This window comes from Nuphar pumila, chromosome 15 (genome assembly GCF_984573655.1).
Source record: "Nuphar pumila chromosome 15, dmNupPumi1.hap1.1, whole genome shotgun sequence".
NCBI classification, from domain to species: Eukaryota; Viridiplantae; Streptophyta; class Magnoliopsida; order Nymphaeales; family Nymphaeaceae; genus Nuphar; species Nuphar pumila.
Window position 1 is genome coordinate 73,605,609 of NC_143263.1, and position 17,114 is coordinate 73,622,722.

Consider the following 17,114-nt stretch of genomic DNA (forward strand, 5'->3'; position numbering starts at 1 on the left):
CTATACCATAGCCTCCATGGATACTCTCAAATCCATCCCTACATGTCCATTAAGGTCACCGCCGATGAAAAGCTTTTCTCCATAAAATATCCTTTGTACTACTTCATCTAAATCTTCCCAAAATTGACGCTTAATAGAATCATCTAAACCTACTTGAGGTGCATAAACACTAATAATATTTAGAATATCCGTACCTAATACTAATTTAATAAGTAAAATCCTATCACCCTTCCTACGGACCTCAACTACATTATCTATAAACTCACGACTCATAACAATCTCTACTTCATTCCTATTTCTATTTATTTTTGTATATCAAATCTTATATCCCCAAGGTTCTATCATTTTTGCCTTCTCACCTACCCATTTGGTCTCTTGTAGACATAAAATATCAATCTTTCTCCTACACATAACATCTACTAACTCTACCAACTTACCAGTTAAAGACCCTATGTTCCAAGTGGCTAACCTAATTTTATGGTCTTGGACTAACTTCTTTACCCCCACCCGTCCAACAAAGTGATGGAACCCTTGCCTATTTGACACCACACTCGGGCGCCGGTGTGACGCGTCACTTCCGGGAGATGACCTAGCAACCCTTGCCCATTTATTACTGCCTCCGGGCCTATAGAGTACAATGTGTCACTTAGTAGGGAATGCCCCAACAAAATTCTCATATTGGTTCATATTTATAGGGTATGACTAAGTTTTTATGCTGGCTGTCACTGGCCTACCACAACCCTCCTCCTTTATCCAGGCTTGAGACCGACGGTGTATAACTAAACAATTATACACAGGAGTTAATAAACAGAAAAGTAATTTTCGAAAATCGTTGGTACCGCTAAATGTAACAGTGCTTTTCTACCAAAAATCTCTAAACATATCAGCGATAAAAAATTTTGCTGAGATGTTAAGCGACTTACAAAAATGTTTGTTGGCAATGTGTATGGTTCTCGCCTATAAGGCTGCACGGAGGACAGGGGTTTGTGCTTTTCGGGCCTACGCAAATTGCTTTTCTGTTCAGAATGTATTAGAAAATTATAATACAGTAGCTTAACCCATTACTTAGACTAACAATAGCTTAGCCTATAACTTGGGCAAAACGGAAAATCGTCAACGAGATACCGGCTGATTAAAATCTTGGCCAAAATTGGGTGGGGACTTTTGGAAATGCCCGATATTTCATGGCTACTTAGGTAATTTGCTAGTGAATTAAAAAAAAACAGGTAATTTGCTAGTGAATTAAAAAAAAAAATTTGAACACTGAAATATAAAGCTTGTAATACCTAGGTACATGGTTACATGCCATATTGGCGGTTGATGTTCTTTTTATAGTGATTTGGCCACCATCCAAGCGAGGCCTTAACAAGTTGAGATTATATAAAGTGCAGTATAAGTCTCACAAAGGTTTCACTCATCTGGTAGGGGCAACTTGTAAATATCACCAAATTGCCTAACAGCCTAAAAAGCAATCAGCTTTACCTTGGGTTCGATCGTTAAGCCATAGGGGGACTGATATCAGCTAAGTTGCCTACTCAGATGACACGATCATTTGTTTTCGTATCCTCTTGAAACGTTATCAGGTGACTTGATTCACTATGTGAGATTGTGACTAAAACTATGACCAACTTGATATACCATACACCTTTGTTTATGCTCCATATGCCATGGGCACTCCTTCACGCGAACAGAGCTTGTGATGCTACCAGTACGAAGATGGGAATCGTTTTGAAAGTAACAAAATATGATGGAATTTACACCAACTTTACAATGACAGCACAGCATATCACGCTAGGGACTTTCCTGTTGAATATGTTCATGGTAACGAGGCAGAAAATGGGAAATACAACTCTTGCTTTCAGTAACAAAGAATCACATCTCAATGATCTCATGGAATGGAGGACCATGCAGCCACCTTTCTTATCGCTGCTTTTTATTGCCATCATAATAATAAACCAAAAGACTAATATCCAAAAGGAGTTATAATAATACAGTACAGATTAAACAGAAGAAAAAAACTAATCACACCTGTGGCCTAGTTTGGACAACAAAAATTTTCCCGTCCTTCACCACGCCTTCAATATCTTGAGGAGATCCATACAGCTCTTCAATTGCACTCCCAGCACGTGCAATGGATGAGAGCATAGAGTTTCGGAAGTTGCCGTCGATTATTAATGGGTCTGAACAGTAATCCAGAAATACCTTCTCTTCTTTATCCATCGGTACACTGTTAATGTCATCAAAAGGTATATGCATGTCAAAATATTTTACACAAAAAACTGAAGCGACAGATTGATATGCAGATCTGTCTAAGCAGCTCCATATGTAGAGTCCAGAACCAGATAAGACAGATTAGAAAGAAGCAGAATGAAAGGACAAAAAAGAAACAGAATAGACTACATAAACCTCATTCTTTTGATCTATCCATGTTTGCATCTTTAACCGCTTCTCTTTAATGAATAATCACCACTTAGATTTTAGTAAACTTAGTCGCAGGGTAATACTTATCAAGGTTGTGGATCATAAAGTTGCAGAGGACTTAAAGAGTCCATGTGTGCGTCCAAAACACACGCTTTATTAGAACTAAAATAATTAAATTTTGTTCCATTGAAACCTCTACTGTTAAATATAAGCATAATACGCACATGTACGTGTTACTGTAAAGTAATATGCTATTTGTTGAATATGTAGTCATAGTACAACAAAAAACCTGAATTTGTGATGGTGATCTCCAGTAGAACTTTGTGATGTTTATGTTACATCAGGTATAAGCTGCAATGGCATGAAAATTCTTGAAAGTCAAAAAAGAAGGGCAAAAAAGCATTGAAAGACGGGTATGATATGGATATATGGCACTAAACAGTTGGAAATAAGGACATGGGTGGATGTTTAGAATATATATATATATATATATATATATATATATATATATATATATATATATAGGAAAAGTGGTAGCCACCTACCACGAGCGAAAGGGAGTTTTCATGTTGTTTTCCGTAAATCTGACCCTTCAGATGTGTTTGGCATGGTCGATTTGCTAGGAAATGACACTTGGACATGTTTTCTCGATAAAAAATATGATTTTTTAAACCTTGAAAATTTATAAAAATTTTAGACCATGGATTTTTAAACCTTATAAAAACCTACCCATGTGTCGGAATCGGATGATCCAAGAGTAGATTCTATAAAATCAAGCATGTAGACCACATTTATATGGTCAGATTTAAGGAAAACATGGAAAACCCCTTCAAAAGTCTGGTAGGCCAGAAAAGTGGTCGGCAACTACCACCTACTCTCTCTCTCTCTCTCTCTCTCTATATATATATATATATATATATATATATATATATATATATATATATATATATATAGGAAGTGCACTCTAGAATGCCTGTACAAATGAGAACAAATGTTTTTAGACCATAGCTACCAAAGTAAGAAGTGCATGTGAGAAGCAATGCACAAAATCTGAAGCAAGAACCTAGGAAATGGCTTAATAGGTGAACAATGAAAGTTTAGGAAGTGGAAGCGAGGAAGAAGTGACAATGACATGACGTAGAAAGTGACGAAAAGGAAAAACTTGTGCCTTTAGTTAAATGCATCTTTTAAACCTTTTGGCCAAGAATCCTAGCATATATGTAGATTTTACAATAAAAGCATAATTAGAAAAGAAAATACAATCCTTCTATCATGAAAAGTGCATTTTCAATATCAAGAAGGTTGAAATTCTACAATGTTTTGGAAGCGCAAAATAAGCACATAGTTTCAGGAAGCGAGTTTCTGATGATTTCAGAAGCTTTTCAGGAAGCGAGTTTCTGATGATTTCAGAAGCTTTCAGAAACTATGTTTCAGACAGCAAGCTTTTGATGTTACCATGCTTCAAGTAGAAGTTGAGCTTATAAAAAATAATAATAATAATAACTGCAACAGCAAGAGAATTCATCGAGGAAAGATAACTGCAATGGACCGTGGATATGGTATGGATGTATAAGAACACAGAAATCTGAAGAGGACATGGTTTCATGACTAAAGTTTATACATAGTGCTTGCCTTCAAATTTCTTAATGCACAAAACAGCCACCAGCTCAAAGCTCATGATTATTAGCAAAAATCATAACATGGAAGCTCAGTCATGTCTAACATTTAGCTTGTTTAATTACACCCACCAAGTACTGCAGCATGTCTGCTATTCATGTCAATGTCATGATGTGTTGACCCATAACACAGAGGCTAAGTGATTGAAAAAAAAGTAGCATTGCCGATTTGAGAAGAAAGAGAAGAAAATGCATGCAATCCATTACTAGACAACTCAATATGATATAACTAGCATTCTATGAAGTCTGACCACAAGCCTCTAGGTAACAAAACTTTTGGAATTTTTTGTCCAAGGAGCAATTCATGTGACAAGTTATGAACCATGATGACTATGATGTTGGATAAATAAAGTACACTCTGGGAAAAGAGCAACCATATAATTAAGCAGAAAAGAGAATGAATGAAAGGCCTTTCCAGGTAAAGATAGCATATATAATCCTTTCCAACATGCTAGGTTTTAGGTAATGAGGTTGGAATAACGAGGCAGTAACAAATGCATAGTAGAAGAGCTTTTCCTCTTCAATTTCACATCCTTCATAAGCAAGCATATTTAGAACAAGTAATTAAATCAATTTTTTTCTACCCTCAGGAACAACTATCAATTATCAAATCAAAATATGTTAATGCAGACAGTGTCTGTCTGTATGGATGCGCATATGCCAATGAATGCTTGGTGAGGCTTATTTGTTGTCATTCAGACAAAAAATTGCCTAATTCACAAATACAAGTTCATGGTCAAGTAACTGACCTGTCATAAAGCCCAGCGCCAGCATAGCCCTCAAGATCTTCACCATTAGAATCAGAACGGAAGATAATCGACCGTCTTATGAAGAGGCCAAGAGGTTTGCTAGGGTAACCTAATATCTGAAAAATAAAATTCAATAAATGCATTCGGCAGATAAAAAGTTTAACCTTTCCATGAAGATTTATAAATTGAACAACAAAACAAACTTATATGCAATTTAGTTTTATATGAAAAGAAAAAAATAAGTTCAACCATGTCTACTAATTGTAAGTTAGCAGATAAAAGAATAAAAAAGTGTAAAAGCTCATACACATGCCAATAGGCACATAAATATCAAGATCATTTCCCCCTCTGCAGACAAAATCCCAAGTAGACAGAAGCCAATTCTCCCATGAACTTCGTAATCCATTGTATAATTACAATTTGATCAAATGCATGTCAGTTCTAACGATTGAAGAAAGGATCACAAAATCATGCAATATTTGGCACCAAGTGCTTTTAACTCATAATAACAACATAAATTATGGGCAGACATAGTTTTCTTAAGAACAACTGAGTTTGATGCATTCAAGAAACTATGAACTAAAAAGCAAAATGGACAAGTAGCAAGAATTGTTGCCTGCTGATAACTCATGCTTAATTTAGAGAGCATGCACATGTATGTGAATGGAAATAAGATCCTAGTTGCAAGCTCTAGAAATCCATGCATGATCCTAGAAACACCGAGAAGCCATCAAAAGTATCTTGAGGAGCTCAAGTTCTCATCTCATGGATACCACAAAAGATAAGCTCTCCAACTCCAGTCCATAATAAATACAAAAAAAGGTGTCATTCATGGGAAAGTTTCATGGTCAACAGTAAAGATTATTCCAATGAAGAATTAACATGCCAATATCTTAATTGCACTTCTCTTTATGTGGAAACATGCTACTTAAAGGCAAACTCCATGATGCATATGGATGCACTTTGCATGTGATATCAAGAATATAGCCTTTACCATGTGATTTCTATATGCTAATGTCATCCCAGAGTGCCTGCACCATTGTTGATTGTTATTTTACTGGCTGTGAATTATTTGCAGTGAATAGTTCAGTACCCAAAATGTAGTCTATCTTATCCTTCAATTGTATGTTTTGGTGAAGGCCTCAAATAAGTCATGCAAAGGAAGGGTCTGGACAAACCCACTTATCTAGGGAAAACGGATAAGCCATGGTATTGTATTGTATTGTATTGTATTCCTTGTCACGGTGGGCCTAGCTCATCTACACTTTTCTAAATAAGTTTCATAAAGCATCCCCATAAACGTTATAGTATTTTTGGTTTTATAATGAAACATTACAACAGTCTTCCTCCTTTTTGAAAAGGAACCTTGACATTCTCTGCCACTGGTTCCATTCCATATCAGGAAGTACTTCAATTTTTTGTTTGCAATACCGTGTTTCACATCCTTTCAAACATGTATAGTTTACAATCATTAACTCACCTTTGGAGAATTCAGGTCGTTCTTATTACAGACAAAACTTAATGCTCGCCCTGGATATGCTCCGACAAGTGTTTCTCCTAGTCCCTTCACAACCTGCATGGTGTGAACAAAAAATTCAGTGTGATAAAGTTGGAGATCATGTTTACTTAGCAAATCCAATATACCTCAGCATATATTTCTGATGAATCACCAGAAGAAGGATTGGTGGTGTGAATGACAAATGCATAATCAGCACTAATGATTTCCTGAACCAAGACGGCCATGCAGAGAGAATCGTGATCCAATTTCACTTTCCTAGTGCTGAAATATGCTCTTTCATTCCATTTTGAAGCCCAAACCTGGAAAGCACAGACTTAATCTCCATGAAAAACGTCTTCCATGTAATAATAAGATAGTCCAATGATCATAGCGCAGAAAGAGAACATAACAATCAGCCAAAGAAGACAATGAAAGAAACATATAAATAAATGTATCTATCAAAGGTCCTTATTCAACAAAATACATTGAAAATACCAGTTTGTCACCACCATCAATAGCAACCAGTTATGCTATGATGATTCTTACCCTTTTTATTGCCATCCAAGCTTGCTCCCATTGCTTCGCCCCTTCATCACCAGGCCATGGCATTCCAGATTCTTGCATTTTTAGCTTCAAATCTTGAACCTGAAAAGAGAAATTTCACACATAACCATCTCTTAAACTAGATCATTCTTCATAGCATACATAAATAAGAACCTTCAAGAGCCAACATATGCAAAATAAAGCTGAATCATATTTTGAGAAAGAAATAAAGCATCAAACTCTCTCTCTCTCTCTCTCTCTCTCTCTCTCTCTCTCTCTCTCTCTCTATATATATATATATATATATATATATATATATATATATATATATATATATATATATGAAAACATCAAATATATGACATCCTACTACTATTATTAGCATACACAGCAAGCATATTACACACACCAACACAATGAAAGCATCAGATATGTAAAATTCGTGGATTATTAAGGGTTTTTCAAAAAAAAAAATGGATTGGATCCAGGTTGGATGTCAACTAACCAGTCGACATCCCCCCCCCCCCCCCACCCCCTCGTTAGCCTATTTAAACACCCCATAGGGGGATTTCTTTTTTAAAGAAGACCCGACACCCTGCCTCTCTCTCTGCGTACCCCTCTCTTCCCCCTGACCCTAAATCTGTCTCTCACCCTCGTACGCACCGTCTCTCTCACCTTTTCCGTACCCCCCTCTCTCACCGCTCGTCGGAAGCTCCCTCTATCAGTAAATTCTCTCTCTCTCTTTCTCCTCCATGAGAAGCTGCGGCACCCCTCGAGTGCCGCCCTCGCTGTAAAACCCATGTTTTAAGAAAAAAAATTCTTTTAAAAGCACTCAGACCTGGGTCGGACCCGACCCGGATCCGTAACCCAATAGGGTTTTAAGTAAACCCTATAACCGCCCGACCCTCTCCCTTTTAAAAGAAATCGCAATGGGGGGGAGGAGAGGCATCATGCATCATCTTCCCTCTTCCTCCCCTATCTTGTTCTTCTCCCTGCGTGCGACAGCACCAGCCACGCCGGTCGACGACACCGGCCGATCCCAGGTACGCCGTCCTTCCTTCCTTCTCCCCCTCTGTTCCCTCTCTCTTCTCCCTCTCTTCTCTCCCCCTATTGCTCTCGAGGTCGCCGGGAGGCCGGCAGGGAGCCGGCGGCCCCCTTGCTGGTTCTCTCTCCCCATTTTGTTGCCTTGATTGGGGTGTCCAGGAGACCGACAGGAGGTCGGTGACCTTGCCGTGTCCCTCTCCCCCTCACAGTGTTCGCCAGGAGGTCGGCAGGAGGCCAGAGGCTCTTGCCGTGCCCTCCCCCTTTCCTTTTCATCTTTTTAGGGAGCTTGCAGGGGGTCGGCAGGTGACCGGCGGCACCCTGCCGCCCTGGCCACCTCGACCTTGGGGCCTTGTCGCCCTTTCTTTTTCCCTTCTGTTCAGACCAACAGGCAACCCCCCTGCCTGATTCCGTTTTTCCAGGGAATGCCGACAGGGTCTCCGCTTGTCTGGTGGAACAGCTAGTGCGCGTCACCTAGTATTGGGTATCGGCATCCCTGTGTTTTTTCCTTCATGTTTTTCATCAAAGGTACGGGTTCTTCTATGTGAAATGGTTGAGGGATCGGGTAGAGATGGATTTCCATGCATGCGCTTGAGGGAAATCCATGGCAGAACAGTGGATTTTCGAATCCACTGTGTTATATAGATATTTTTCAGTGTTTTTCACCTGTTTCAATTTTTTTTTATTAGTATACAGATGTATACATGTAAATCCAAATCTTATTTTTGTTGTAATTGCAAATTGTGTATGCTCATGTGAGTTGGATTGGTTTTGTTAGCTGGCCAACAGGTCATTCGGTCTGGGGTTGACACACCCGACCAATAGCTCAATCTTATGATGAATTGCTTGGTTAAGCAGGTGGAATGCAAACTCACTATATGAAAATTTTAATTTGACAGAAGCAGTGTTATGATTATGCAATAAATCATGCAAATATGTTATCATGCAAATGCTAGATGGTTGATGCTTCATTTAACATGAACATGCATAAGGGATGAGGTTCATTCACTTGCACACACACTCAAGGGAGTATGTTTGGCACGAATACATGTATGTTAATGCATAATTCCACATAGCAAAGATGCATATACCTTTAGAAAGCACATGCTTATGAATAGTCTATTTGCATACACGATAAGGCATTGCATGTGTGTATGTGCATATGTGATATGAGACTCTTTGTTACTGCTTTGATTTTAGCTTGTGATGGATCGATGGCCTAAATGGACCATCACCAGCCCGGAGAGCCGTGAGTTTGATTGCTTTTCATATATATTTAATTGCATCACTTAAACCACACAGATTGATATTGCACACTACTACATTGTTCTTATTGTCTCCACGGGCTGAAGTCCCGTAAGGATCCTCGCAGGGGTGAAATGCAAGCTTTTACCTTTATTTTTGCATATGGTGTTGCAAAACTTAAAGAATTGACTTTTAATAAAATATAATAATTAGGAACAATGTAATATACGTTCTGAGATCTCCTATCTGGAGAATGAGGATCTTAGAAATCCGGTCTTGGGGAGACTGTGAGGATACTAAAAACTCTGTGGGCTTATTTTGTCCCCTAAACTCGATATTTAGGTTCCTTCTTCTGGCCACGATTTTAGGGAGAGTCCGTCACTTGACCTGGGGGTAGCGTATTTGACACAACTATTGTTTTGGTACAAAGAAAGTGACACTTATGGGTCTGGGGTGTCTCTTGTATCCCCGACATTAGATGTGGAGGTCTAATGTTCCGAAGGTGATTCGGTCGAGGGATAAGTTTGAAACCCAATAATAAAATACAAATTGTATGTTAAGCTACCCTGAAAACCTAACTTAACCTCGAGAATTGTACCCATTTGGTGTATCCGCGGACAATGGTAATTAAAAGGAGGAACTTAAAGTTGTATCATTTAATAGGGCATGCATATGGAAAAAAGGAAACTTAAATGAAAGATAACAAAAGGATTCATGCATTGCACAGAAATCATGCATTTTCCTGTTATGCATTAGATCATGCATATTTTAATTGTTCCCTCAATCATTACATGATGGTGGGTGTGTAATATTAACTTTTTATTGCATGCTGAAGTTTTGTTACTTGCTACAACTTTAATGTTTCTGCATGCTTAGCACTTATAACTGTTGCATGAAAAATTTCTTAAATGCTATAAATGTCATGTTACATTCCCTTCATAATATTGCATGATATTTTATCTTAACATTTTGTCTCACCTGTTTCACTAAGTAGTTGTGCTCAGGATTTCGATTTTGACACCCTACTTTATTGATTTTTCATAGGAACAGATGATCAATAAAGTCGACAGTTACTAGGAGGAAACAAAGGTTAGACCTGGTTCTTGACAGCTTCACTAGTGGACAGAATGACTCTTCCTTTTTGTCTTTTAGTTCTACTGTTCTTTTTAGTTCTTTTGTTTCAGTCAGTTGTTTCGTTACTTTCTGTTGAGTAAAACATTGTCTCTGAAATTGATTCTTGATTTATAAATAAAGAGGTTGTTTTGGTTCTTATGGATGATGATTGTAAGTTCTTTTGTGGTGATTGGCTATCCAGTTGGAATTGGAACTGTGAGGACCCTAGGTCTCTGGGAAGTTTTCTGCACTGGTTTAAAAAAAAATGCGCATTTTCAAGGGGTATGAGTTGGGGTCGTTACACTCCCTCTTCCCCTTCCTCCTTGTTTTTCTATTTCTTTTCTCGGGCAACTCAGAGACACCAGCGGCGATGGCTCTGGCTCGCCAGGTGAGCGGGTGTGCTCTTCGCACTTTTTTGGTGTGGCGGCTTAAAGGAGTGGCTGACACCACTCCCCTCCTACTGTCACCTTCCCTCCTTTCTTGTTCCTCATAGGAACCACCAAGCAGATCTCGAGTTGCTTTGCTCACGTCAACGAGTTGTCATCAGCACTGTTCACCACCATCGCAGGATGGCTGGACGTCTGTCGATGCCACCGTAAACCCTTCCTAGTGGGTGCACACAGCACCACCACAGTGGCAGTTGGCCACCAACCATCATCTTCTTCTATTTTGTTGGGTGCTCACGACACCCTCGTGACCTGCGACCCTGCCGCCCTCTGATTTTCCGGCAGGCATCCGAAGGTGCCCTTCTCTCTCTAATTTCAACAGAACAGAGGCACCCACTGGTGCCCCCTTCCCTTCCATTTTGGCCAAAGGTAAGCTTCACCTGCGCATGCCCCTTGTCCTCCTGTGGTGGCCGAAGCAGCCACCTTCGGCTGGCCGCGGCTGCCACTGCCATAGACAGTGGCATGTCGTCGGCCTCCCCCTTTCCACTGCTCTATTAGAAGGGCCGCAGTGACCACTGCCGGAGCAGTGGCCTGGCCGTCGGCCTCCCCCTTTCTCATGCTTTGTCAAAAGGGCCGCAGTAGCCACTGCCTCCGACAGTGGCCTGGCCTTCGTCCCTCTCACCCTTTTTCCCCCTATTGTTGAACCAAGCCAAACTCGGTCATATCCCGAGTCGGGTGCGGCTCAGGCTGGCCGCTGAGCCCTCACCCCCTCTTGCACCCAAGCAGTGGCAGCTACTGGTGATGCTGCCTCGAGTCGAGCCAAACCAAGTTGAGCTCAGCTAAAGCCGAGCTCAGCCTGATTCAGTACAGCCGCCCCAAGTCGGCTCAGGTGCATCGAGTTGACTCAGTTCCACCAAGCCATCTCAGTCGAGTCCTATCTCGCTCCTTCAGTTCTCCTTGGCTCAACCCGACTAGCCGTCGAGATCGGCTCAACCTCTACCAAGCCCGGCTCGATCCAGTCAGTTCGAACTGGGTTCAAGTTCGTCCGTTGCGATACGGCAGTCGCAACTTTCGTCAAAATGTAAGAACTTAACACAGTACAATAAAAACCATTTGCAACGTACCACATTGGCATAACAGACAAGACTCCATATTTATGACACAATTACCGAGGCACAGATGGAATCGCCAGAGATCTAAACCATCTTTGAGGTAGAAAAAATTTGCATTAGAGAACAATGTCAAAATACTTCTAACTTATATATATATATATGCTTTTAACATAAGAATGCAGTTTTGCGTATTCTTGTCCATTTTAAATTACGTAATTTACTTTGTCGTCGCACTGTAATGTGCACATGCTCTAGCTTTCTGTAATTTATTTAGCTCGATGTGTGGTTTCACACATCGGGCCTTGCTTTATGTCATTTACTTTTTTGTCACATTGTAATATGCACAGGCTCTTTCTTTATGCAATTTACTTAGCCCGATACACGGCTTCGTACACCGGGCCTCACTTATGTAATTTATTTAGCTCGATGTGTGGTTTCATATATTGAGTCATGCCTTACGCCATTTACCTTGCCGTCATGCTATAATGTGCACAGGCTTATGCTTTAATATATATATATATATATATATATATATATATATATATATATATATATATATATATATATATATATATATATATTCTATATACATACATATATAATTTTATAAAGTATACAATTTTTGCGTACTCCTGCCTGCTTTAAATTAACTAGTATGTATTTAAAGACAGATTTGTGCATCCTCGTCGAAACTCGATTTTTGATAGATTTCACATGCAAGATTTCAAGCTCGCATTCTTCGATGTCTCAAAAAGCAAAACAAGTGTTTTGCGTTTACATATTCACAACTGAATTTTCTCTTTGAACCAACATAACAAAAAAGCCTCGACTACGTAACCTTTGGTGATACGTACATCATGTCCTTTTTTGTATCCAGAATGACTGGGATATTTCCCATCCTAAGGTACGGGATATTAAAATTTTCAAATATTGTGTTTGGGTTTTTTTCTGAGAAAGCAATATCTTTCTCATCATAGTGGTACTATCAGACATGCACGGCATATTAATACGACGATGATTGGACCGGAGGTTTATGGTAACCTCATAGTGCAACAATGCACGATGATTAAAAAAAAATCACATAAATGGAGATGATCGCCTTCACAGGCAAGATACTCGATTTGGTTTAAAAGACCAGAGCATATTGAATAGATTGTCAGATAAAATAAGACGTCACATACCCATTTATTTTTTTATTCTGTCAAGGAAGAAGATAAGATGGTACAAAAACTTCGATGGATAAGTTGTTAACAACTATGCTCCTCGAGTAGCAATGACTCAGTGTCCCCGGTCATCGGAGTTAGGGAACTGGGCTACCAAATATTATCTCAAGTGGCAGACCTCAATGACTTCTTCAAAAGTTTGGATGCATCCCCCAGTAACAAGTAGCCCCTGTAGAATTCTCTCTCGGTCATTTGGTCGTCCCCTTGGAAGCAAACTCAACTAGTTATTCAGAATATCAAAATACATAGAATAATAAACCCTCGGACAGTCTCAATTATTTCTACGTTTTATCATGTGCGTACCCACAAGTCAGTAATTATTAAAACAAATTCACCATGCTCATTTTTACTTATTCTGAACCTACACATTGTAAAATGACGCATATGTTAGTTTTGTTCTGACTTTTGATATCTATGTAACTACCAGGCTTTCATGAGTCGAACTCGTTTTATGGGATACAGGTGATGATTAGGTTGATACGGCAGGCGATGACGTGATGATATCAAGAACTCTCTCTCTCTCTCTGTTGTTTCGCTCCTGAGCATGTTTTGTAATTTTGTATAAGGGTTTCTTTTGTAATACCTCACTTTGTGTAAACTTTAATTATCAAAAACCTTGTTTTAAATCTGTGGTTTTCAATGATTGTATGTGTAAAGGAATGTGCCCAAGGTCCGTTGACTTGTTCTTTTAAACACTGTTTTTCCCTGAACTACCATTTCAAACACTGAAAAAAGATTGATTGCAAAGCTTCAAAAAAAAATTCAAAAAGTTTACAAGTTCAAGATTTTGAAGCGTTAAAAGATATGTGTCATCTTGTCACTATTATTAGCATACAAAGCAACCATTTTCAATCAATTAACCGAATGAAAGTTCTCATGAACTTTATTAACAGGATTCTATTCAACAAACAATATTTTCTTTCTTTCTAGTTTTTGTTCATATCAGAGTTACCGGAAGCGCCTAGGCAAAAGGGGAAGCGCGCTTCGGAAGCGCGAAACGTCGCGCTTCCGAAGCGTGAGGGGAAGCGTCCCCCTTTTTTGGGAAGCGCGCTTCCCTTTTATGGGAAGCGCGTCCCCCTTTTATGGGAAACGCGCTTCCCATAAATGGGAAGCGCGCTTCCCTCACGCTTCCCCCACGTTTCCCCCACGCTTCCCCCTCGCTTCCCCATTTTTTTCATTTTTTTTCGCTTCCCCTCGCTTCCGGTTCGCTTCCTAGGTCGTTTCCGAGACGGTTCGGAATTTTCTTCTAAGTGGTCCCACGCTTCCCCGCTTCCTAAATTTTTTAAAGTGCCTCGCTTCCCGCTCCCGCTTCCCGTATCGCTTCCCGCTCCCGCTTCCTCGACTGGTAACTCAGGTTCATATTTACTCACTTGTTTAGTTAGCTAGGGATCTTTGGTTAAGTGATTGATAAATCCAAGACCCATTTAAATTACATCATATCTTTAATGCAGCTATTGCTGATTGATATCTTCAATTTCTTTTGAACAACTTGATTACTCTCAACTCTCTGCTCTGATTTAGCATTTCCAACACAATCTATATTTCTCCAACAACCAAAAGTCCCTTCACAAAAGGGTGATGGCTGTAACAATGTCTTTACACCCTATTACAGTTAAAATAAGATGGTGCTTTGAGAGAGCTGAAGTACTTCATATTTTTATTTAGAGAGCAATAAAATGAGAAAATTATAGTTTTCCACCAATTAAACTCATTTTTTCAAACTATACCACTGTTGATGACAATCCAGCTGTAAAGCTAAGGTAAATGGACAGACTGTGTTTAGGCTCAATTAACTGTCACTTCTATCTTTCAACAAAAATGCAATATAATTGAATGAATACCAGCTGATGTGGTGCAACAAGCTGCAGGACGGTATCACGAATCTCATGAAGGACATTGAAATCTCCTTCTTCTAGCTTTTTCTTCAGGATGGACACTTCAACAGCTATTGCCTGTGAATAACATAAAAGGGCCATGAAATTCTATACGGTCAAATGAATTGAAAAAGAATATCAAACAAACAAAAGATTTAGAAGGAAAAAGAACCCCAGGACTCATTATCCAATTATTTTTTATTACTCTGCTATATATTGGTATTGACTTAAACTGTAGGAACCAATGTCCACTACAGCATAATTATATTCAGAACGTCTGATAATATGTGCACAGAAAAGAGACGACCCTTTGGTTAATAGATGGCTAACCTTGTTTGCATCTTCTGATATGACTTTTTCAAAAACTCCAAATGGTAGTGCAACTGATGTTGGAATCCCAACCCAAGAAGGTACTTTACCCTCTAGGAATGCAATGTTGCGTGATTTAGCTCCAACCTACAAAATTGGAATTCCAATTTTAATAGATAATACCTGTGAATAATTATCGAAGCGTAATCCATGTCTAACTCCATACATTATGCCAATTTATATAGTTTACAATGAAACAAACAAGTCCAAGGATATATATATATATATATATATATATATATATATATATATATATACATATATATATATATAATCTGAAAAGCAGAATGAAACAAATTTTCAAGTGTAAAAAACACAAATATTTAACTCACCAGATCGCTGGAAAATTCATGAGAGGATATTGCATATTTCCCACCAAATTGCTTTTTACTTATGGTTAAAGATGGAGCAAATACTTCTTTTAATGTTACTATGTTGCTGCTAGAAACTTCACCATCTTTGATCTCCCTGGCACCCAAAACAATGAAGCATTAAACATACTAGTCTACCTATTATTTCAATTTGGATTGATGCCAACTGCCAAGCAAACAGCAGCCAGGATTCACAGAAAATAGAGATGCAGGAAGATGAAAAGAATTAGGTCCCACACGTCAATGTGAATATTCTGATTTTCACCATATTAAGCTTGTAAACTGAAATATATTCCTTAAAAACTAAAATACCTATAAAGAAGATCTGATGAAGTAGGCTTTAAGCTTAAAATCTTTCCTTCTTTTGATTGAAGGTCAACAAGAATGTTGTTGTCAAAGCATGTAGCAAAGCAAACCTGCATCAAAAACATGATCATCTTAGAGTTGTGACTTAATTCAACTAGCAAATTATTTGTATTCTCATAATGTACAAACAGGAAAAGAGAGGAAGAAAAGAATCACCTTGCTGTTTCTTGCTCTTACTGAAACATGAGAGAGGACATCTGGCATGTCAGATGTCAGAACAGCAACTGTACCATCAGGAATTTCTTCCTCTCCCTTAACTCTCTTAGCAATTAAAATTGTCGGTACTCCATAGGATTTGTTCTGAACAGACAGCAACTCATCCACAACCACAACAGACCCAATAACTTCAACTGGACTTATAACTTGCCAACTGATTCAAACATCAATAAGAGCGTCATAAGTAACTAATGCCCCTTGGACCAGATTCTCCATTACAGAGGAAAAGAAACAAAAGAATAAGGAGAAGATTTCCAGATGCACTGTATCACAATGAAGATCAGGAAAAGAGTGTCAAATATATTTCCACATGACGCAACAAAATTCCCACATAGCAATGACAGAGACAGATATGTATTTCATGTGTAACTAGAAATTCAAAAGCAGAGGTATCAACCTGCCCAGATTAGCCATCTTGCGAAGAACAGGGTCAATCCGGTTCACAAGCATTGATAGGGAAGCTGCTGACCCAGCCCTAATAATTTCTTCGGTGAATATGCTTATCTGTAAACAGATGATTGAAGATTAAGATGAAGCTCATCTAAATATATTCTGCAAAGAAAACATATTGGAGACAGACATTATGTCAATATAACAATCACTTACTGCCCATTGTTCAACTCCAAGCATCGACCCAAGATATTCAGCCGATGGTTGCAAAACATTCTGGTAGTGCTCAGCTTTAGTTGCCAAAGCAAGCCGTGTCCTATCAAGAACAGATTTTGCATAAAGTGCCCAATGATCATTTTTAGACTTCAACATTTCAATGGCATGATTCCAGCCCTTCAAAAGAGTAACAAAAATGTTAAAATAATTTCAGAACCTTCTGCAGGGAAAAAATAAAGACATGAAAACAGAAGTAATGATAATGCACCATCAAATACTAAAATAATAGGCAAAGACAAGTGAAC

The 17,114-nt window shown here is 38.8% G+C and overlaps 1 protein-coding gene across 1 annotated transcript in view; it reads right to left on the reverse strand.

The window, feature by feature from the left end:
- Positions 1 to 1,889: 1,889 nt before the first annotated feature.
- LOC149815609 (alpha-glucan water dikinase, chloroplastic-like) overlaps positions 1,890 to 17,114 on the reverse strand; it is a 118,173-nt gene continuing 102,948 nt past the window's right edge. Inside the window, exons 22-33 of the mRNA XM_089989342.1 lie at positions 16,810 to 16,986; positions 16,601 to 16,707; positions 16,144 to 16,357; positions 15,934 to 16,037; positions 15,583 to 15,718; positions 15,212 to 15,337; positions 14,849 to 14,959; positions 6,891 to 6,989; positions 6,491 to 6,664; positions 6,327 to 6,419; positions 4,847 to 4,962; positions 1,890 to 2,227 (exon numbers count right to left, since the gene is read on the reverse strand). Of these exons, the coding sequence (XP_089845468.1) occupies positions 2,023 to 2,227; positions 4,847 to 4,962; positions 6,327 to 6,419; positions 6,491 to 6,664; positions 6,891 to 6,989; positions 14,849 to 14,959; positions 15,212 to 15,337; positions 15,583 to 15,718; positions 15,934 to 16,037; positions 16,144 to 16,357; positions 16,601 to 16,707; positions 16,810 to 16,986 (1,662 nt within the window). The 3' untranslated portion in view covers positions 1,890 to 2,022. The remainder of the gene's footprint in view (positions 2,228 to 4,846; positions 4,963 to 6,326; positions 6,420 to 6,490; positions 6,665 to 6,890; positions 6,990 to 14,848; positions 14,960 to 15,211; positions 15,338 to 15,582; positions 15,719 to 15,933; positions 16,038 to 16,143; positions 16,358 to 16,600; positions 16,708 to 16,809; positions 16,987 to 17,114) is intronic.